The sequence below is a fragment of the Seriola aureovittata genome, chromosome 10 (genome assembly GCF_021018895.1).
Source record: "Seriola aureovittata isolate HTS-2021-v1 ecotype China chromosome 10, ASM2101889v1, whole genome shotgun sequence".
NCBI classification, from domain to species: Eukaryota; Metazoa; Chordata; class Actinopteri; order Carangiformes; family Carangidae; genus Seriola; species Seriola aureovittata.
In genome coordinates, this window is record NC_079373.1 from 12,397,189 (window position 1) to 12,420,608 (window position 23,420).

The 23,420-nt window shown below is 38.5% G+C and overlaps 4 protein-coding genes across 6 annotated transcripts; 2 read left to right on the forward strand and 2 right to left on the reverse strand.

The window, feature by feature from the left end:
- Positions 1-699: 699 nt before the first annotated feature.
- Positions 700-10,094, reverse strand: cib2 (calcium and integrin binding family member 2). The gene is made up of 7 exons (XM_056387660.1): positions 9,251-10,094; positions 7,783-8,184; positions 6,291-6,325; positions 3,442-3,553; positions 2,078-2,225; positions 1,801-1,996; positions 700-1,500 (listed from the first exon to the last, which is right to left on the reverse strand). Exons 2-7 carry the CDS (start codon positions 7,831-7,833, stop codon positions 1,479-1,481), a joined length of 564 nt encoding a protein of 187 aa, XP_056243635.1. The 5' UTR covers positions 7,834-8,184; positions 9,251-10,094; the 3' UTR covers positions 700-1,478.
- Positions 8,457-12,262, forward strand: lrrc61 (leucine rich repeat containing 61). The gene is made up of 9 exons (XM_056387659.1): positions 8,457-9,082; positions 10,102-10,197; positions 10,282-10,428; positions 10,557-10,617; positions 10,803-10,888; positions 10,974-11,039; positions 11,130-11,198; positions 11,339-11,464; positions 11,583-12,262. Exons 1-9 carry the CDS (start codon positions 9,055-9,057, stop codon positions 11,687-11,689), a joined length of 786 nt encoding a protein of 261 aa, XP_056243634.1. The 5' UTR covers positions 8,457-9,054; the 3' UTR covers positions 11,690-12,262.
- A 742-nt stretch (positions 12,263-13,004) lies between these two features.
- On the forward strand, positions 13,005-17,807 carry idh3a (isocitrate dehydrogenase (NAD(+)) 3 catalytic subunit alpha). 2 transcript variants are annotated; one of them, XM_056387657.1, is made up of 12 exons: positions 13,063-13,146; positions 13,498-13,563; positions 14,308-14,370; positions 14,488-14,571; positions 14,673-14,787; positions 15,007-15,194; positions 15,446-15,579; positions 15,684-15,786; positions 15,894-15,958; positions 16,428-16,512; positions 16,753-16,905; positions 16,994-17,807. In XM_056387657.1, the coding sequence occupies exons 1-12, from the start codon at positions 13,120-13,122 to the stop codon at positions 17,075-17,077; spliced, it is 1,167 nt and encodes a 388-aa protein (XP_056243632.1). In that variant the 5' UTR covers positions 13,063-13,119; the 3' UTR covers positions 17,078-17,807. The 2 variants fall into 2 exon arrangements, with proteins under 2 accessions (XP_056243633.1, XP_056243632.1); XM_056387658.1 differs by lacking the exon at positions 13,498-13,563 and having other exon boundaries at positions 13,005-13,146.
- acsbg1 (acyl-CoA synthetase bubblegum family member 1) lies at positions 17,544-22,574 on the reverse strand. Of its 2 annotated transcripts, none has more exons than XM_056387655.1 (14): positions 22,286-22,574; positions 21,697-21,752; positions 21,261-21,529; positions 21,052-21,140; positions 20,751-20,871; positions 20,591-20,671; positions 20,357-20,506; positions 20,045-20,221; positions 19,678-19,820; positions 19,298-19,531; positions 18,995-19,212; positions 18,683-18,822; positions 18,122-18,368; positions 17,544-18,017 (listed from the first exon to the last, which is right to left on the reverse strand). In XM_056387655.1, exons 1-14 carry the CDS (start codon positions 22,330-22,332, stop codon positions 17,941-17,943), a joined length of 2,049 nt encoding a protein of 682 aa, XP_056243630.1. In that variant the 5' UTR covers positions 22,333-22,574; the 3' UTR covers positions 17,544-17,940. The 2 variants fall into 2 exon arrangements, with proteins under 2 accessions (XP_056243630.1, XP_056243629.1); XM_056387654.1 differs by having other exon boundaries at positions 19,651-19,820; positions 22,286-22,572.
- Between the last annotated feature and the right edge of the window lie 846 nt (positions 22,575-23,420).

A 23,420-nucleotide genomic window follows, 5' to 3' on the forward strand; every position in this document is an offset into this window, starting at 1 on the left:
TGAATATTTGATACTGTCCTCATAAAAGGGCAACTGGAGATAATGGAATGAATTAACTGGCTGCCCTGCAGACTGCACAATGTTTAACTGACTTTCCCCATCCTCCTCCCTTTCAGGCGACACTCGATATCAACTTCTCTTTATTTACCATATTGGGGACTTTCTATAAGAACACTCATGCCATTCACCAGTGTAGCTCTATTGCGCACACTCATTGGTGCAACCTGCGCTGAAAATATTGACCGCACAAAATCAACAAAGTACACTGTACTCCATATGTTCCTGATGCAAATCTGCACCAGAGCCTGGAAACCAGAACCCATCAATCATCAACCAGCGTGACTGAGGCCATTTCCTCCAGCTTTCCATTGAGATTAACTGTGTGTGCAGGATCTAATCATGCTCGTGAATGCTGAGGCAGCTCACTCCTAATGATCACATCCTGCTTAACAAGTTATTACAGCTCATATGATGGGCTCTACAGAGGCACGGTCATTCATTTCCTGATCTTTACTGTGCACACTCCTTGATCATCATGGCTGGGTGGGTTGAGGTGAACTGGTTATAAGGACGGGATATTGCTGAGCGCATTAAAGCTGAAGGTAAGGTGGGAGCTCCCGATTCTTTCGTGCTTTTTCAGAGACTACAATGAACCACACAAATGCATTCACACAAAGCAATTCACTCAAAACACACAGAAACAAAAACAAACATTTATTTAAGACAAATACCTGAAGTCACATTAAATACAGTAAAATATATATCCAAAAGATGGCTGTAACTAACATCTCATGATAATGGCTGAGGCAGATGAAAGCTACCAAAATGAATTCAGATGACAGAGCCCTTCATTTAACCGGAAAACAGTACGATATGATTGTCATCATGTTCAAGTTTCACAAGCGAAAAACACAACCTAAAATGACTAAAAAGCAATACACTGCATGTACAAATATTGCATAGCTTACACAGAATACCTGTATGCCCTTTAACACTAATGCTGTGCTTTCATTCACTTCAAGCTTTGTCCTTAAGCTTATACAGTATCTAGTGTGTCATTGTAGGAAGACGTGCAATACACTGTAGGTAGATAAGCATTTTATGCATTCTTGAATGTGCTCAATAAGAGGCAGTCCAGAGTCTGGCTCATTTTAGACTCGTTTCATTTCCCATTTTTCAAACATAAAATGTGGAAGAATGACCTTTTCTCCCAACAAGAGACCAATCCAGGTCAAGCCCTTTGAGGAGAAAACATTTTCATCCACAGTATGGAAATTCAGGGTACTGGGAATTCAGGTTTATCCAGTATTCTGCTTTCTAACTAAGCAGACTTCGCTGAGGCCACAGAGCAATGATGTGTGGTTTTTTTCTGACGATGGGAGAGGAAGACAGGCACTGTGCTGTGGCCAGGACGTGGTTCAGGCGGAGTCCTGAGGTTCATCACGCCGTCCACCTTGGAAACCTTCCACGGAGCCCTCTCAGATTCGTATATGGAAGGTACTGGAGTAACAGAAGAATATGAGGAACCAGCATTGTAAATTTACCGACTTCAGGAACAGGAATCAGCAGTGAGGCCATTTACATATAATTGAATGGGTGGCTCGGGGTTAAAGTGATGTTGCTAGGGTGACAGTTAAATGATGGATATGATAATCAGCTATCTGGGGAATGAAACGTGTAAGTAGGCAGGGACAGCGTGAAGGGTAATGAGGTGATTTTAAAATGCCACTGCATAGAATGAGGTGTAAACAATATATTTACACATGCTTTTAAAATCGTATTTAAAGTACATTTAATTACCTTAAAAAGTCAGGAGCCCTAGATATCATATTTTCAAAATCAGCAAAGGAGAGTTTGTTGTCTCCATCCAAATCCGCCTCCTCGATGGTCTTCTCACACACCAGATCCACCTCCTCAGGAGTCAGCTCCTCTTTCGTCAGCCTATTCAGAGTCTTTTCCAGGTCCTCTTTGCACAGGTAATTATCCACATTGAAATCTGTGGGTAACAGGGGTTACAGCAAATAACTGCTAATCTGGGCACAAAATTTAAATGTATCTTTTAGAAATTCAGCATTACCATATATTTTGAAGGCATATATGGCCTTGAGTTCTCTAGGAGCCGTTTCACTGAGGACTGAGAACATGTCCACAAATTCATTGAAGCTGAGATTCCCCATCCCATCCTCTGAGAAAGACTCTACGATCCTGTTGCGAAACGGGTTTTCCTACGGTTGAAGGGGATCGCAACATTTAAATACATCAGTGCATATTAATGTAAATGTAAGATTTACTGCAATGAGGAACCCATTTGAATATAGAGCGTGTAGTTGGGATAAGAAAAGAAACCAAATCAGAAGTTTCATAACCATGGGGTTTTATATGCTGCTGCTGAGTTTCACATACAGTACATGAGTGGCAGTGGTTTAAACTGTTAGGTGTGTTCTGCTGATCACAGGGTTCATCTTAAAAAGGCTGACTCTTTCTTTTTGCTGGTATAGCTAAGCCAATATTTTCTCCTCTGTTGCTCAACCATAAGTTGCCACTAGGGGTTTTATATCCCAGGTAATTAGCTGATTTGATGCAAGTTGTAATAAATTAACACTGAAGTGGAGGGCATCAAAAGTGACTTAGAATCTCACTTATTCTATACCTGTAAGCGACATAAGTAAAACTGTGGTCCTGAGCGCAGTTAGCATGTTTGAGCTGAATACAAGCTGAGCTGCAGCCATTTATATAAACAGCCATCTAAACCAATGCCATTTTTAACTGGATATCACGTCAGTGGAGCCTGAATCAGTCCAGTCAACTCAACACAGCTCATTAAAACTGAATCCCCAGCAAGATAGGAACTTATTTATGGTTATGAAGCTGTAGAGGACTTTAGATGACTGTGTATTGCCCAGGCCTCATCAATCCTGCCTTGACTGCCTCCATCTTCCTCCTGCCATCCTTACAGCTCTGCAATCACACGACAGTTTTACAGGCAAGGGCCAATTATACCCAGAGGAATGACACATTATGAGCCTCTTGGTGAATAAGGATGTGACGTGATGTTACGCAACATGCCATTTCAGAAATTTCTGGATGTTCTTTTCAAACAGCAGGTGCTTAAAAACAGGAGGGAATGCATCTGTCAGGATAGAGAGGCAGAGCATTTCATGGCACATTAACTTTCATAAGCTGTGTCATACAATCAGATCTGTGATGATGATGGTTAAAAATCAATTCTGTCCTCTGGACGAGAGTGTGTATTGATTAGGTGTCGGCCCACATGAGAAGTGGGTGCCATGTTTGTGTGCTTAGAGTACAATCCAAAAAAAGGAAACACAATACCGCTGGTGAAAAACAAAGAATGGGTAAAAAGTGTCTGATTATTTGGATATTGTTATGACACGGGACTAATACTATATTGAGGTGCTCTGAAGAAGGATTGTTTTTTACCTTTAACTCTGGCATGTTGACGATCAAGGCTAAAGGCAGTTTGCAATCAGGATCATTGGTGTAGTCCATTGGTACAAGATGTGGAGCCAACTCATGGTATCTGCCATGCAACCTGGAATAAAAAATAAAGAGCACTTACTGTACTGCAGTTTAGAAATTACATTGATTTCTACTCAACATGTAGCTGTAAACCCCTGAGACACAGGCAAATCTGAAGCACAACTAATGTAATATGATGTAATAATCTATTGATTTATGAATAGCCCATATACAGTGTAACAATTATGGAATATGGTTTTATTGGAAAAAATAAATAAGCAAACCACTACATATTTCCCCTACCATAAAACACGGAGCACTAGAAGGGTTAAGGCGATTGTGAATTTTCCAACATACTGGACCGGAACAATCAAATCATTCTTAAAAAACAATTATTCAACTTTTTGACCTTTCTCACTCATGACCCTCTCTTTTCTTGGGCTGTAAAATCATTCAATTTTATGTAATTTATTATTGAGAATAATGTCAAAAGAAATATAAGGAGGCTGTATGAACGATAAAAAATATTTACAGCCCCCATTTCACACTGTCCCTTAACGAATCCTGTCACATTTGATGCCAGAACAGAGCCACTCATTAGCAAGGACACTGGTCTTAAACGACAAACTTATTTTTTGATGTACTACGATACTTGAAAGTGTTTGGGACGCACAACTTCTCTGACCTCATTGGCTCTGAAATGTCTTTGAATTTGAATTACAATAGCAAATCATAAAATAAAAAAACGTTGCAACTGTTACAGTTATATACAGTTGGCCTATTAACATTTCAATTTCAAATATTTTGCACAATGAAGATACAAAAACACTGAAATATAATGTTCTAGTGTTAATGCTGGATATGACATAGGCCTAAGGCTTTAAGTCAGTGATAACCTGCTTCTTTGATGTTACATAACTGTGCTGTAACAGCTGCAGCTGGGGGCAGAAACAAGAGCGTTTTATGAAGGTCATAAAGTGTAGGACCCTATTACGCCCTCTGCTGATTGTCAATTTGGTTTCCAATCCACTGCCAGCCTTGGAATCAAAGTCAATTCAATATCAAAGAGGATGAACATGTGCAGGGAAAATCTGTTGATGAGTGGAAAGGGAGAAAAAAAAAACCAAATCTGTCTTAGATAAAAACATTTAAAAGAAATTGTAGGTTCAAACAAGCATGTTGTGTAATCTGTTGAATTTTAATCCTTCATTAATTCTTGATAACTCGGGTAATTTTAGAAGATAGCAACAGATGCACCAACAGACACAAATTCCTCTTTGTTAGAAAATTGTCTCAAAAACAATCTTTACTGCACAAACATGAGAGCAAATCAACAAACAAATTCCTGCATGGAATCACATAACCCTTATCTAATGTTACACTGCGACATTCTTCAGTATCTGTAGTTCATTTCTTTAAGTTGCTATTCATCCTCCAACATGTAGAACCGCTGACAAAAGACACCGAAACATGAGCATCACTGGTCAATTCCATTAAAAAGAAGAGCGAGCGATTTGTTTAATTTATGCCTGTCAATGAAGGGGGTGACAGACAGGAAGAGAGAAATGATGCCACCCGGTGAGCCATGATACCTAGCACAATCACTAAGAGTATATATTACATTTATGTTTATTTCATTTTTTAAAGTGTCGAGGCTGCACATGTCGAAAGAGGTAGAAACGTGACACTATATTGGGTGGGACTGAAAACAACACCACAGTCAAAAGGTCAACATGACTTTCAAAGGTTTAGGTAACACATAGTGACACTGCTGCTCAACAGAACTTTGCAGATCGTCACTGACATATAACTGAAAGATTTTTCCTTGTTGTGGATAATAACAGTCCTCATGAACAATAAATGCCCATAGCGTGCCACTCATAAATGTCATTACATTATACATTGTAATTACAGTAATTGCGTCTGCATTAGCTGTTATGTTATGCTGCCTGTTTGTATCTGCTGAGATGTTCAGTTGAAGAAGATCATTAATGTACAGGATAAGAGAAATATTTAAGATGTCAGTTTGTACAAAGACATTTAGCAGCCACGAAATGATAAATGTTAGTGTCCTAATTCTATTAAAAAATGACCACGTTCATTCATTTTGCTTTGCACTTATTGCCTCATATGCATCAATTTGTATCAGTTTTGCCTGAAATATTTATAGTATTGACCGATTCTTTATTGAACGTTTGCATGTTATAACCTATAAATATATTACTAAAAATTGTATGTGCATAGATTAAAATACACATATGATTCATAACAATTATATTGTGCATGTAAGCCAAAATGCAGTATTTCCTCTATAGCAGCAGTACATATACCATTTGACCCATTTTAAATTCAATGTTGTGAATCAGTTTAATCAGAAGCAAACATTTTTTGTACCTTTCCTTTTTCCGAACAGTGCCCACATACCGGCAGCTGCCAACAAAATCAGTTTCAGCATTAGATTTCCCCAAGTGGGAAGGAGTCAGAGGACTGGACATGGTTCACACATGCAGACAGGAGCCAAATGCAGTGTTTTTTTATATAGGCCCTTGTAATGCAAGTGTGGGTTGTGAATGAACACACAGTATTACATGAAAATCAGTGGTCACTTAAAGTACATTTTAACTACATGGCACAGGACAAGGTGGAAAACAGGGAGATAAAAGGCAGCCTTGGTATATTTTGATGATTGTTATTATGTCTACTATCATTCTGTGTATGATTTTATGATTACACATTGTGGTGAAGTGTGTAGCTGATCTACAGTATATCTGTGAGCATCAGAATCAAGAGGTACACTTCATAAGACTTACCGCAGAATTTCTTTGCGGGTGAAAAAAGTACAGTCCTGCAATGAGAGAAAAACAGCTTGTCAAAACACAAGTATGATACAAGTTTGGGAAAGGACTATACTGTATGACACATTGCTGAAGGTACAGTAATTATTTACATCTTCTATAAAAGACCTGAACTCACTCTCAGTGACACATCTGTGAGTCACATAAAATAACATTACGGTTCCTCTGAAGTCATGTGAACAACCCTTACTGTAAGGAGCAAGTCGAGGCGTCCGGTTTCGCTTAAATGAAGATGATGTGTGAGTATTGTCACCTGCCACTTGTAATAGGATCGATGAGGCAGGGGAACATGATCTGCTGTTGTCTGACATGCATGTGTTGGCACACGAATTATCCAAAAGCCCTACTGGGAGCACCTCAGTTTACATTTTACCTTGTATCCGCTCTGCCTGAGCTGTGCTCCTGAGTGTGAGGAGCAGAGCGCAGCCAGCTGAGCTCCAACTACTGAAGATATCTGGGTTAATTAGAATTGTGTGTGTATTTAAAGCAATATCTGACTACACTACTGGTCTCCATCATACAATATAATACAGAAAGTAATATGCTTTTCGTACAGTTAAACTACTTGAGCACTGAATCTTGGGGTACAACAACACTCAGGTGTTATATCGTAAATATTTGATCCTAAAACAGTAAGATGTATTGATAACTAAGGCAGAAAGCGAAAGCAACAGTTTTCTAAGAACGAGTTTTAAAGAGTAGCAGGAGTAACCAGAGAGGCTCTTGAGAACTAAACTGTCTCCTGAGAGTAGAGTTTCACAGCATATCACACTGGCTTGGCATCAATAATTAAATCCACACCTAATCACCTTAAACCTGTGCACATGAATATGCGTTTCTTCACAGGAAAACCTGGATTATTGTAACAGGGAACAAAAGGTCAGCTCTTCTCAGATTATAGCTCAGTGAGCACCTCCAGTGTGCAGTGAGATCAAAACCCTCTGCTATTCTCACTTTTCAAGACTGTCAACATTTAGACAGTGGAGTCATAACTGATGGCACTCTAGCTGGTAACTGATTATTGCCTATCATTAATTAATGGGGCTAAGCTGTATTAATGATCAATACTGAAAATATCCAATTGCTTTTCTGTCTCTCACACAAAATGTTCAGTATGTTTTGCTTTTTCAATTAAATCCAAGACACATGGGGGGTTTCCACTAACAGGAGTGACTAGGTCAGTATCAGAAAAAAGTCATAGGGTGATTTACAATACTTATTATTATCATAGTTATGGAATAGTTATAATGGAAAAATGCATGCACTTAAGTTTAATGCTTTATATTCTTAATTCTTTACATAGGTTTATAATTTTTTATTAACTGAACTACATTCAGGTAGATCATCATCATTTAGATGCAAAGAAATTTTAATCTTTCCCATGATTTTTCTGAACCTGGTGTTGGACATATATGATGCAGGTATAGTCAGGGGCATGCAAGCTTACCTGGTAGGCATCAAGTTGCTCGTCGGTAAATATTGTTTGCTTATTACCCATCTTATTCAAGTAATCTGCTGCTTGTACACATTCACAACACTGAACGTCCGAAGCCTTTTCTCAATGAAAGGCATTTAGGGGGTCCGCGGAGTCAAAGTCTCCGCACAGGAGGAAGATGAGTGGAGGACGTTTCCAACTCTTAAAAAAGGTGATTGGTTTCCTTCCAGGAGGTGTCCGCCATGACTACAAATAGAGGATGATTTTTTTTTAAAAAGAGAGAGAAAAAATAGTAAAAGACTCGTGTCCAGTTGTGTCAGAGCCAATGGAGGCTGACTGCAGAGTCCAAGGAGTGCAAACTGATCTGCCTCAGCCCTCAGCTGCTGTCCCGGAGTCAAGACAAACCAATAGGACCTGAGGTAAATAAATAAATAAGAACAAGAACCTGCTGGTAAGGGAGACGCTGTCCATATATACTTTGGGTGAAGAAAAGGTGTAATGGGCAGTGGTTGAAATGTAATAAGAACATTTGATATTATTATTATTATTATTAGCCTATTATTATTATTAGCTTATTATTATTATTATTATTATTAGCCTATTATTATTGTTGCATTACCATATAAACTGAATTTGAATGTTGGATCATTTCACCTATAATGCATCATATTTCATAAACTGATCATATGTTTTGTTTTTCATCTTTTTATCTGTAAAGTATGGTAACTTAAACTATCATAAAATATAGTGGAATATTTCCATATGAAATGTAGTGATGTTACTTTCCACCGCTGGTAATAGACACGTTCATAAAAAGATGTCTGACCGTTTTGTTTTAATCAATATGTATCATCACTACTTAATTTCACTGTTATCTAGTGTTGACTCCCAAAGACTACCACAGAGGGATAGTTTACAGGAATAAGACTTCTAATTGAAACATGAAACGTAGAACCTGTTGCTCAGGAAGCAACATCTAACAAATACTGGAACTTTTTTTGCAGACACATCACCCAGCACCCTCCAACACAGTCGTTGCACCGCCTCCCTCTTTGCTTATCCTGAGCTGGACTGCGGAGACTGAGGTCCGTCTCATCCACATCCACCTGCGTGCTACTGCAGCACAGCAGTACAGTGAGCGTGTCCCAACTGTACCCCAGGACAGATGCCAATTTCACGTTCCCCAACAATTACCACTGCCTTGCCTTTCCACTGCATTGGTTAAAAAAAAATCATCGCTTTTTATTGCGATAGGTAGCTTTCCAAGTAGCAAAGTTGCCCACGATGGACTCTAAGCGAGATAAAGACCAAGGTAAGTTGTGATGGATAGCTTGTTGCTACGTCGCTATGCTAGCCACTAGCGGCTTATGCTAGCTAGCTGTGGCTTATGCTAAGGTGTAGCTAACAACGTATCGTTTGTTACATAACATCTTTACGTGTGTCATCATCAGAGAGAGAGAGAGAAAAAAAGAACAATTACCATTTCATTAAATAACCCACCCACTCTTCATCCGGCCGAATCATTCTCGTGAAATCACGCATTCATCGCCTCACGACGGTCATAGCTAAGATACAGGTCGCTATTAACAACATTAGCTAACAACATTTACTAACATGGTGGCAGACTGCCAAGCTAAACCAAACACCATCACCTATATTTCTGCAGGTGTTAACATATGTGTTCAGATATGCGTTTGGTGGCCATACTTTTCCCACCCACGACCGCTTCCCCCATTTTGTAGTGCTGTTATGGATACCAGTCGGCCAGTTCTTACATAATTTACATACAAAGTGAACCAAATAAAACCTGTGTGGATGTAAATCAGAAAATGTTACAGCATGAAATGGGAAGAACTAAACGCCAGCATCATTAACGCAGGACAACCTGATGAGTCCTTTCTTTCAGGGATGCAGTTCTCTTCAGGGAATCAGGGTTTCATTTGAACAGGCTCATGAAGGAGTATTCGTGTGTAGTCAGAGTTAGGGAGTGATGCTGCCTTAGGAAATTAAACCAAATATAACTCCCTCAGTTGTTATTCATGCATGCAACTGGCACGCCAGTACCATCACAAACATTGCACAGAGCCGCACATCAGCCTGTTTTGTGACCCTTTCCCCCAGGAGCTGGCAGAGGAGAAGCTCAGTGTGCTGCCTGATATGAAATTCATGGGCTGCTTGAATTTGTGTTTACTATTCAGAGATGATTACATGGGCAAACAGAAGAGAGACAGTGCTTCTGGCATTCTCCTTTTGCAGTGCTGACTCACAAATAAGACGGGAATAGTGAACGTGCTTTGTTATGCTGCAGTCGTGTTGCTCTGCTTCTTTCAGATGCAGAATTTGAGAAGATAACTGCTGTGCTGCTCAAGTCACGTACAGGAGAATTCGATTTGGAGTCAATACTGTTTCTCAAATTGAGAGGTCTTGGTAAGATTAAATTACTATTTCAGTATTTAAGTCTTCAAAAATGCATTATAGTTTCTTATAAATTTTTTATTGTATGTGTTTTAGGAATACATGACCTTGGATGCATTGGGGAGTGTATAAATTTGGAGAGACTGGATCTCTCTGGAAATAACGTCACAAATTTGGCTCCTCTTGCATCTCTCCGGCTTCTTTCTGTACTCAATTTGTCTGCCAACAGGATTTCCAATTTAGGTAAGATTGCAGGAGCAGTATAGTCTTAATTTTCATGCTGTATATCCACTTATCAAGAAAGAGTATCATGAATAGATTTTTTAAATTTTTAAATTTTTTATTTAATGTTATTGCTTTTGTATTTTCAGAGCCACTGCGCAGTTGTGACTGTTTACAGAACTTGAACGTGGCTGGTAATATCATATCCAGGTATCACTATATAACCATTGACCAAATATGTCACTAATTACAATGTTGATAACATACTATACAAACAAATATGTTACTGATGTTAAACATAAAACAGTTTTTTTTTACTAGTAATTACATTTGTAAGAGCAATATTCTGAATTGGTTGTGTAAAATTCTCTCTTGTCTGTTTTGTTTCTCTCAAGTATTGAGAGCCTTCACTGCCTTCAGCCTTTGAGAAAGCTAGAAAATATACGTTTTAAAGACAACACTTACAATTACAGTAATCCAGGTAATTTTCACTGACTTAATTTTAAAACAATCCAGTTGATGGAAAATCTTGATGAGTAAACTCACAATGGTTTTCTCTCTGTCAGTGTGCAGGAACACTTCATATAGAACCATAGTTCTGGAGATGTTCCCAAACATTAAGGTGCTGGATGGTGAGATATTTTTTCATTTATTCTTTTGCACATTAACAATCACACTGATGTGAATGTTTCCCAAGCTCTTTGTTTCTGTTTAAATTGTAGGTGAAAGAGTTGTTGGGCGTGGGAGCGACCTGTACCAGTTATGCAAAGACATTGATGATACCATCAAAGGTACATCAGATTAAGATGTTGGTTGTGGTATTTATCATTCATAATGTTTTCCAGTGGCATTTACAGAATGATTTACAAAATGTTAGTAAACAATAAATCGATATAGCAATAAGTTTGTCTTTCTGTCTTTGAATGTTTAGCTGGTTTATACAAGAATGGACAGCTTATTGAACATCCTGATTGCAAGCCATGGGTGGAAGATAGTTACTGGGAGATAAAGAGATCAAACAATGCCATTATTGAGGAAGCCTACAAACAGTTTAATGGTAAGACATTTTCTGTAGAGCTGTGTTTTAAAAGAATTGTGTTGCATGTAACCGGTTGTGACTGTTGTGCCTTGTTTATAGTATTCTATGTAATTGTCCTATATTTGACTTTCTACAGACGTTCTTCATGAATGCAGACTCCTCAACAACAGAGCCACTCATGTAATTTCACAAACTGAAAGATCGATGAGTCTGAAGAAGCAGCCAAAGCAGTATGCCATCTGAGTTGAGCTGATTTGGACACATGTGTGCAACATTTAACAACTTTTTGTTGTGTGATATACTATGGCTAATGTACTGTAGTTCTTTTCAAATTACTAAGCTATATCCAAATGCTTGATAAGTATCATTGCCAGACACACATGCTCTGTGTTGCAGTGTGAGGCATTTGTTGAAATTTTATCGCATCCTATGCATTGGGTATCTGACGATACATGTGAGTGGTTTGAAAGCCTTTATCCATACTGACATCCCTCAGTTTGGTTCAAAGATGTCTTTACTTGCACAGTGTGCATTTTGTACCATGTAGTAGCCTGCATTTATGCTGAGAGCTATGCTGCTTCAGAATTTCTATAGGTTTTCAGTAATTAAAAGCTCTTTTCCATTTTGCATTGCTGGATAATTGTGGGAGTTAATGTGTCCCATGCTGTATGCTTTCTTGGTATGTTGAACTTTTGCAAAATGTGATTGAATGATTGTTTCAGCTGTTTCTACTTGTTTTATACCATAAAATTTATTATGTGTACGACCAACTTGTTGAAAATACAGTGCTTATAAAGGTGTAAAGTTGACTGCAAATCTTTGATTTTTACTCATAATTCCAGTTTATTAATATTGATGCATACATACTATACACTGTTTACACATCCAGAGCCAGAGAAAACATGTATTAATGATGTGGCTTAAGGGAAGAAATGAGTCACTCATGGTGAAATTTGTAGACCCTCAGAAGCAGTCTACTGGCGCCACTTGCTGGTGGTAGACTCCTGCAAAACTATCTGAGGCTCTTTAGTATTTGAATAGTATAGCCACACAGAACTTCAGTATTTTGAACTATAAAGTGGGCTGGAGAGAGGTGATCAAGTAAGATACCCATATGCAGGCATACAGTTTCTGCACTTGCAAGTATTGAGTTCGGCACTACCAAAAACCATCAGGATCTTCCTCACAGAATAATGCTCACAGACTGAAATTCACGCACATGTTGAAAAGTTAACACTTTCAAATTTAGTCTGGAGGAAAATTGATCAAGAGTGGCAGCAGAACTGGGATCATGAAGCCAAAGGAATACATTTGCATTCAATACAGAAAAGGGTGGGGGTGGTGAGGAACAAGGGGGAAAAGATGGGAAAGAGAACCGGATATAGTGATTTTAATAACACACTTCATTATACGAAAACATCTCAGATCATAGAGAGAGGTGTCAGAAAGCAGAAAGAGTACAACACGTCATCTCATGCAGGACAAACACTGTGGAAACGCAAGAAATCATTTGAGTATTTGATTACAGTATTTCATTACTGCCAGAAGGTGGCAGTAATGCAACATTAAGTTTGGAGACCATAAAACCTCAAAGAAGAGGCAGAAGCCCTTCTCGTCCTCCTGCTGCTGCTCTTGCTGCCGCTGCTGCTGCTGCATCGACCTTGGCTAACAGGATGGCAGGGAAGGCGTGGAGGTCAGCGGTATGTACGGGAGAAAAAATGCTAATCTTTCATATATGTTGCACCAAACGCATGACATTCTGTTTCACCTCATCAACTAATCTTAGGTTCGTTGACTGTAGTTCATACATTCAAAGAGTACTGGGATACCACAGACAGACATTAGCTACTCAGCTAACTAGCTAGGCTCCAGCTCAGGCGACTTGCTTGTAGTTACTATAGCAACCTGACTCTTGACTGCCATTTAGCTAGCTAGCTATGTGAAGACATGTTTTTCTTTTATAATGCATTGTAACAGTTTATAGCTGATAGCTCAAGTTGAACATGTTCTGAAAAAACTACATTATGGCAACAAATGTTTGTCATCTACAGATTCTTAATCTACTAAGAAAGTGGGGTTTATCGGTCAATGACAAGGATAAAATCAAGGCACAGGAAGTAAGTTAAGCATACGTATTAAAACGTTGACTGTCCTCGCTGCGTTTGGGAAAGAGCTAGCTAGCAATCTCCCGCAGTAGTTATGTCACTCAAATCTGAAATGGGCATTTTGTTCGGCCATATTTATATTTTGTTTTTTAATCGGAACGCCTTTGGTATTGCAAGTCTGCAACTTCAACAGTTCTGCATGGCTAAGATACGCCGTCGACTGTAAGCTGTCATTTTGCTTCAAAACGAAACTTGCTTCGCATTTCCTCTTGCTCAAGTTTATATTATTAACCCTTATTTAACCCTCGCCTTTACTGCAGGTCTTTTGGAGTGGTATGGGGGTCCTTAACCATTACCAAAGAAGACAAGAGAACATGCTATTTAACACTTTTAATTAACGCATGCTTTGTACTGGAGTCTCCTCTTCCAGAATGTCCTTTGCAGATTGCAAATCTATCTATCCATCCAGCTATCCATCCATCTATCTATCTGTGTGTTTCATGTGATTGTACTGCTTTTCATGTCCAGATGATTTACTAGAGTGACCAAGTATTGGCATAACGATAATTATAAAGCTTTTTGGTCAAAAATACATTATCGGCAAACAGTTATCCAGAGCCGTATAAGCTGTAAAACACCAGTGTGCACAATTCTTGGGTCATTCTGTTCCTAGTATGTTCACTACTTAAGCAAGCTGTGCTCAGTTCACTGTATTTGATATGTACCTGTAAAAACATGAGTCTTTTTAATTGTCAGATGTCACGGGTGGTTGGAGCTTTGATGAAAGAGAATCCACAACCCAGGACGTTCATCCGTGGGGTATTTACCTTTACTCTAGAGATTCAGTAATACTTTTATTAAAGAAGATTTTTGATGTAACTTATTGCTCATATTTCAGTGTCACTGAATGTTATTCGTCTCTGTTCTTCCTCACAGATGCAAACTGTTACTTTAATCCCTGGTGATGGAATTGGTCCAGAGATCTCCGGTGCTGTCATGAAAATTTTTGAAGCAGCTCAAGTTAGTACTGTTGGAACAGCAAAGCACTGTTGTTAAATTTCAAAAACGCCTTTATATAAACTAATCTAATGCTTCTGTTGTACATACACTTTTTTATGTAGGCACCTATTCAGTGGGAAGAGAGAAATGTTACTGCCATCCAAGGACCTGGTGGCAAGTGGATGATTCCTCCTGATGCCAAAGAATCAATGGACAGGAACAAAATTGGTCTGAAAGGTAACTTCAGTTATATTCACTAAAGAATTGGATGATTTTCTTATGGTGTTGTATTATGTTGAATATCATTTTTTTTCAAGTGACTCGTAACTAGTCTCTCTATACCAGTAATCATTCCAACAGCATTTGGGTAATTAAATTGTTTTGGAGACATGAACTATTGGTGTTTGTGTTTGCAGGTGAACTAGTAAATAATTTGAATTATGTAATAATCTACAGGTCCTTTGAAGACACCGATAGCTGCTGGCCATCCCTCTATGAACCTACTGCTTAGGAAAACCTTTGACCTCTATGCCAATGTGCGCCCCTGTGTGTCCATCGAGGGCTACAAAACCCCCTACACCGATGTGAATCTGGTCACCATCAGGGAGAACACTGAGGGAGAATACAGTGGGATTGAACATGTGGTAAAAACCTTTAACATCACATTACTTTGTACATTGTATTATTTAAAATTTCTTTTAGATCAATACACTGTATCTCATATTGATGTCTTTTATATTTGAACTTATTCTATTCATTTATTTATTTATTTACTTTTGCTTCTCCAACGTAAACCCTAAGATGTCCAGGAATAGAATATTTTGTATTTTATTTTTGAAATTATTCAATAATACTCACATTCACTACTACAGTACATCCATACTATTCATTTCAGATTGTTGATGGAGTTGTACAGAGTATTAAGCTCATTACTGAGCAAGCCAGCCAACGCATCGCAGAGTATGCTTTTGAATATGCCAGGAACAATCAGAGGGCCAGTGTTACTGCTGTACATAAGGCAAATATTATGTAAGTTGTATTCAGTACAAATTTAGTACTTTTAATACTCTGTTATTTAATACTAATACTAAGTTGTTCATTGAAATTAAAGTCTTCTGTTACATTTTTTATAGGCGCATGTCTGATGGACTTTTCCTCCGAAAATGCAGAGAGGCTGCTGAAAAGCACAAAGATGTGAAATTCACTGAAATGTACTTGGATACTGTGTGTCTCAATGTAAGTCTCATTATGAATTAGAATAGTGTGCAATAAGAAGCGATGTTTAGTGAGAAATTTTGCATAATTCTATGCAATAAAGGCATTATCTCTACCTGTTTTTACAGATGGTACAGGATCCCACACAGTTTGATGTATTAGTGATGCCAAATTTGTATGGAGACATCTTGAGGTAAGATCATTAAATTACAACAAAAAGCCAGAAAATGCAATTGATCATTCAGCAAATCCTCCATATTTGCATATGCATTTATACACAATTGTGCATTGTGTCAATTTGTTTTAATCTACATGTTGAAATGTGTTAAAATCAGGAGAGTAGTGCTGACTGGGTGGATTCAACCAGGCAGCATATTAACAGGAAATAATAATGTATAACAATGACAAACACTTTACCTTGTCAAAGTACCTAGGCTAACCTCAACTACAACAATTTAATATCGATGAGAGAAAAAAGGTGACTAAGGACTTAGTAAATACTGTAGATGTGGAAATTTTGTGATGAGGATGCACCTTTCCAAATAGCATTTACATAGACTGCATCAGTTGAAAACTATGTACATGTGTACATCCAATTAATATGGTTACAATGTCTGCACTAGAATAAATCTAAAGGTAACTGTATGCGTTTACTCTGACAGTGATCTTTGTGCTGGACTAATTGGAGGTCTTGGAGTGACTCCTAGTGGGAACATTGGCACCAATGGTGTTGCCATATTTGAGTCGGTATGTTGTTTATATTCCCATTTGTCAGGCTACTTTTTCCTCATACTATTCAGTTAATCTCATGATCATAGTACAAGTTGCACAATATGAATTCATGGTGTGGGATGAGTTACTGAAGACACTATTAGCCTACATGTTTTTTTTTGTTTTTTTTTTAAAATCTTTTTAGAAATCTAATGTTTATAGAAAAGTTATAAAAGTCGATCATTATCACAGATTGTGATTAATTTCTTCTGTCAGGTTCATGGAACTGCACCAGATATAGCGGGAAAAGACATGGCCAACCCCACCGCCTTGCTACTTAGTGCGGTCATGATGCTGCGGCACATGGGTCTGCATGGCCATGCCAAGAAGATCGAAATGGCTTGCTTTGACACCATTCGAGACAAAACGGTAATGTTCTTTTCAAGAAATTAAGACATGCAGTTGTGGGTATATGTTCCCATTCTTATTTATAATGCTTTTTTTGTCCCTCTTCAAGGTTCTGACAAAAGACCTGGGAGGAAACTCAAAGTGCTCCGAATTCACAGATGCAATATGCCAGCGAGTGCGGGATATGGACTAAAAGGATGCTAATGTGGCCGTGAGTTAAGTGTTAAGAGTTTGGGCCTCTTTACTTCATCATTTCATGTTGTATCAGCACATTTTTAACCAAAATATGTATTTTAAAAAAGACTCAGGAGTTTGAGATCCTGATTGTTTTATTTTTTTGCACACCCCAAAGCACTGTCTTAAAACTTTTGACCAACAGTTTCTGTATATGTGATATGCAATTATTCTTTAACTGCTAAATCTGTGGTGTATATTGTCTATTTATTGGCTGAATTTGGCTTCTTGTCAAATGTCTTTGACACTGTTATTTTGTCAAGACACATTCAAATTGGAGCTTTTATAATTTGAACATTATTAGGCTCCATAAAATGAAACTTGAAAATGTTTTGCACTCCTTGCTGCAAGTCTTCTCTTCATATCATAGTGTTCTGTGCTTCTAATATAATGAATGTATAGTTAACACAATGAATAATACATCATAAATGCCAGACTTTTTATTTAATGTTAATGAAAATGACTACTCTTGGTGTTATAAGGTCCACTTGATCCATGCTGACTATGATCTATGTAATTAGACTACAAAATACATTGTAAGATCCTATAATGCAAGTAACTAATGTTGACTAGCAATAAAATGAATTACAGACAAATATTTCAGCCTATGAGAAGATGTGAGTATTATTCAGTATTTAAAACATTATCTTGGTTTACTCTTAAATATTATTAAACAAAAATAAAATATGGTTCCTCTGTTATTTTTGCATTCTGTACACAAGATAGATTATTAAATTTCATATATGTCCACAAGAATGAGATATGGAAGTGACGTAATTTTCATACTAACAGTTATACAGTAATCTCTCTAGCAACCTGACACTATTCCTGATAGAGGCCCTCTATGACCTTGTGGTACATCTCCAACACAACGGGGCGACGAAGTTTCATTGTGGGGCCTGGAAAAGAACACAACATGATGAGCAATAGTTCACTGCAGTCTCAAAGTTGCATGGTTTTCAAACAAAAAAGAACTACTGGATCGATGTTCTGCTAAATTTACCCAGCTCTCCTCCAGAAACAGAGAAGTCCTTCATCAGAATAGTCCACTTTTGTATGCGTTGGGCATTAGACGTGGCAGCAGAGTTGACTCTCTCAATTCCCTCTTGAATGGCCCGGTACACTTCTTTGTCTTTTCCTCCACTGATGTCAGACACCTTGGTTGCTTGGCTTCGTTGCAGCTGGCAAAACTCCACAGCCTCCAGACTCAGCTCCTCTGTTGGTTCCATTGTTTCTGCATTGGTACAACACTAAAACAAAGAATGAAATCCCAAGGATTTCATGCATTTTCTCATAAATCATGATTACAGTTTAGAATCATCACTTACAGTAATTTGTGAAACCATTTGTCTTAATAGCTTCCCCTCCTTTATGCTTCATGGCTTGTTACAAATCTCTTGAGGAAGCTCGACAAGAAGAAAATTAATGCAAAACACGGTACTAGAATTCAGCAGCTGCATTTAAATGAGTTTTAGAATAGAAAATTGATAAAAATGTTTATATAAAGAGACTACAGTACAACTCCATTTGCTGCTGTGGAGATGGAAAACTAACTGCAGATTACCTTCAGGGTTAAAAGCATGGACAAGAACTTTCTCTTGTCACCTATCAGCATGGCGTTGCTGATGATCGGTAGCTCCTTCTTCACTGCTTCCTCTATGGGAACAGGGGGAATGTTCTCTCCTCCAGCTGTGATAATCAACTCTGAATAGAGAGAGAGGGCACCCTGACATTACAGCTGATTCTGACTTATAACAAGGATAATGGAGCATTATCTGCTATCCAGGACAGCACGCACTCAAATGTGGATAATGTACAGAATGAGAGCTGATAAAACATTTTCTCACAATTGCCTTATTTGCTCAGACAGTTCTACCTTTAATTCTCCCTGTGATGTACAAGAAACCCTCTTCATCTATCTTCCCCAGGTCTCCCGAATGCAGCCATCCATCTTCATCCAAAGCTTCTCTTGTTTTGTCTTCCATGTTGAGGAAACCCATGAAAATGTTGCGTCCCCAAAAGCAAATTTCACCCGTCCCATCAGAGTCTATGTTGGCCACTTTGTATCGACAGCCAGGCACCACCTTACCACAACTATATGTAAGAGAAAGAATCCTTTATGTTATGTGATATTCATTAGATTTAAACTTTAGCTTTGTTCTGATCCTTGAACACTTACCTTGGTAATTTGTAAACTTTGGGACCTGACATGAAATGAGGTCCTGTGCTCTCACTCATACCGTAAGCCTCAAACAAGCGGATGTTCAGCCCCAGGAAAAACTGCACAGTTTCACTACTAATTGGTGCTGCTCCAGAGAAGAACTTCTGACAGCAAGACAGGCCCAGCTCAGTCCGAAGCTTCTGCAGCACGAGACTGTCAGTCAGGGACAGCAGGAATGGTTTCTCATCTTCCCTGAAAAAGATTTTAAAAAGTTAAATAACAATAGAAGGAAATCATCTCTCTTTGAAGAAATTTTTTTTTAAATGTATTTACAAAATTCCATCTTAATCAGCACTTAGTTTTGCATGCACTTTTGATTGGCCTCCAGGCTGACTGACATTGCCCATGTCACCAGTTTCTTCTTCACATATCCACACTGACTAATTCCCTGTTTAATCTTCTCCATCATTTTTTCCCACACTCGAGGGACACCCATGTGGGATGTAGGATTAACTTCTCGCAGTGTTGTTATCAGGCTTCCCTACAAAGAATTAAGTATATACAGAGTTTAAAAACACATACATTCAGTCAGCTGGTTTTGCTCATAGTGTAGTATTATTTAAGAGAACATCAGAAGTACCTTTATATAATTTTATTTGGGGGACTTTTGGGAGAACAGTTTTAACAAATTTAGTAATAAGTAGTAGAATTTGAGATATCCTGTAACTGTCAAAACAACTGTGTTATGAAGCCATGTTTATTTACCTTTAAGGCATCTGGCTGTGCAAAGTATACCAGCTCACCCCACTGGATGCCTGTCCAGAGATCATAGATCTGAGCCGCAATGTGGCTGAGAGGCAGGTAGCTGACTAGTGACTCCTGTTTAGTGTCGGCCGGCTGCATGTCCCCGGCCCTGCTGGCATGATTGGCAGTCCATGTGATCTGAATAAGATTGAGACAGAAAAGAGTTTCTTCTCTTTCTCCTACTTTGAAATACTTTCTTTATTTCATCTGCCTCTTACAATGTAACAATGACTACAAATAGTACAGATGAACTAATGTCACACGAAAGCTTACATTGTCGTGACTGAGCATGACTCCTTTCGGCTTGCCTGTGGTGCCGGAAGTGTAGATCAGGACGCAGCATTGGTTGGCTCTCTGGCTGCTGATGATGTCATCCAGTTGCTTCTCAGAAACATCCAGACCCAGGTCCATGAAATCCTCCCACTATCCAAAAACAGCACAATGCAGCTTGGATCATAGCCTGAGCTAAACAGTCATTTCATTTCATGTGTTGTCAGACAGACTTACAGAGTAAAGATTGGAGAGCTTCTGCTGGAGCTGCCCGCTGTACTGCACTATGGCTTTCAAATGTGGCAGTCTGTCACATACCTATGATATCAAGAGTGAGAAATTTAGCACTGATTGTTTTGCATGTGAAAAAGAACTGTGTATATCTAAATAACAGTACCTGCAGGATTTTATCCAGTTGCTTTTGGTTTTCAACCACGATAATGTTGGCTTTGGAGTCACTAGCCACATACTGACATGCTTCTGGTGAGTTTGTGGCATAAATCCCTGTCATTATCCCTCTGTAAGGAATAGCAAAGGTTATTACAGACACAAGAGGCAGAAAGTAGTTAGTGAATGTGTCAATGCAACAGGAGAATATGGGAGATCATATAATGGTTATAGCACATTAACAACTATACAGTATAGTCTCTGTGCGGTTCCAGACTAAATCAGTCTGAAATCAGATGTGTATTCCTTACCCTGCCAGGATGGCACCAACTGCAGAGAAGAACCATTCTGTTGAATTGAATCCTAGTATTGCCACTCCATGGAATCGCTCTAAACCAAGCTGCACACATAACACATTTTTTTGTCTTTTGTTTAAAAAAAAAAAACATGACCATTGATAGTATCCAATAGTTGTCAGTTAGAATATACTATACACAAGTTTTCTTTTTGAATAAAATACCTTTATAAAGCTCTTGGCTGCTCTCCGACAGAATTGATAATACTCTAAGAAAGTTATCTTTTCCCATCTGTCATTTTTCTTGCTGGCAAGTGCATACATGTTTCCGTATTTTTCAACTGAGGCTTTGAACATTTGGTGAACTGTGATAGGTTCCTCTGGACATCCATCTTCTATTCTCAGTCTGACTGAGCCTCTAGCATCAGTGGTCCAAAGAGAATGAGTTGGAGCAAGAGATGCGCCAGCTAACTCCTCTGCTATATTTTTCTTTCCTGAGATGAGAGACAAAGCAAATCTGAAAAACAAATGTAGTCCTTCTCACAGAGGATTTCAATTCAGTATTATTCAATACCAGCAGCGTCTGCTGATGAAGGACTTCCACCATGATGCCAGCACATCAGGGGATGTCCACATGGAGACCCATGTGCTCATAACTCACCCACAGTGGCATGCTCTTCACTATCTGCCTGCACGTTTTCCATAGACTCCTGAACGCTGAAACACACAGAGGAAAACCGCTCAGATACACTCCACCTCAAATTCTGGCAATGGGTTTGGGTTGCTGTTTTCATTTCATCACATGGGCCTAATTTTCAGCAGCATTGTCTACTCAACAGTGTCAGGCTTTTGGCACAGCGAAAGCCGCCTTGCTTTGTTCAACAGAGCAGAGTCAATGAAAGCCAAAGGGCTGCTCATTCCCACTCATTAAAAACTATTGTTTGGCATATATGTAAATACTCCATTGACTTTTATCTTTCATTCTTCAGTGGGGTCATTTTGATACAAAATGGACAGGAACAGTCATTCAACAACTTGGGCAATAGTGACAATGAATTAGCATGCTAACTGGTGAATCTGGTTCATGAGGCTTAACTGAAAAGCATTTTGACCTATCCCACTGCGAAACTGAATATAAACATATTAATTGTTAACCACTTCTTAAAATTATTAGTGTAGTCTGATGAGGCTATAGCATCTCCCGATACTCTGGATTAAATAAACAAAAACGTTCATTTCAGTTTGCTTACCTGCTCTCAAGTTGATCCTCTACTTTCTCTTCGTCAAGAAATTCCATACCGCTGTAAACCTCTTGGTAGTTTGGCTATAGGCTATGTAGAATCAAGCCTGTGGATTTGCTCAAAAGAGGCACTTTTAAAAATCAGACTGGTGTGAAACAGAAAATATTTACTTGTTGGATAAGTCCACCCTTTGAAAGTACCACATCTTTTCAGGGACTAGTAAACTAACAAGACTTTGAGGTTTAACAAGCCTTGTGAAGTCGTTAATGGTTGCGAGTCCATGTGTGCACAGTATTGGATCACTAGCCCAAGACCATGTCCTGAATTTAAATTAGCTCAGTCTTTTCATATGTAAAACAGTCTAATTATAATTTTCTCTTAAGTCACACAAAGCTAGGTAAAAAGCCAAATCATAACAACATTACACCTCCACCTTTGATCAAGCTTGCATAAATCTATATGAGTTTTATTTTGGATGGAATAGGCCAATGTTTGAGTTTTGAATCCCAAACATTGATCAAATGGGTTTATATAAGGCTCCTACATTATCAATCTCTGTTGGTTGCATAATACATCATTTTCTCACTTTGGAGTTCATTCACATACTTAAAACTGTGATCATTGACCAGTTAAGGCAACATTTGCAGCTGTTAATTCAGTATCTACAGCAACAACAACGGACAATCATCATAGAAATCATTGGTGTGGAATATTTCTTGGTCCCTAAGAATCCTCTGCAAAAACAGGCATACTTTCACCAGGGGTCAATGACTTCATTTGGATAAACTCTGCCATTCTTTTACTGAGTTATTCCCAGTTCTTCTTCCCAGTACTATCTCTATTAAAGTGTATCCTAGAAGTTGGCTACACTTTAATAGACATAGCATATACATAACATAACATAACATAACATAACATAACATAGCAGAGCCAGCACAAAGCATATAACAACTAATTGTGTGGCAGCCAGTGACGCAGGGAACATTGCACGGAGAGAGGGAAGGATGGATTCTACTACATATCAGCAAATTCTGGAAGCAAATGTCCTGCAGTCATTTAAGGAAGTAATCGTGAAAAGAGGTTGGCTTCTACACCAGAACAACCAGAACAACCTTAACCAAAATCCACCATGAACTACTTCAAC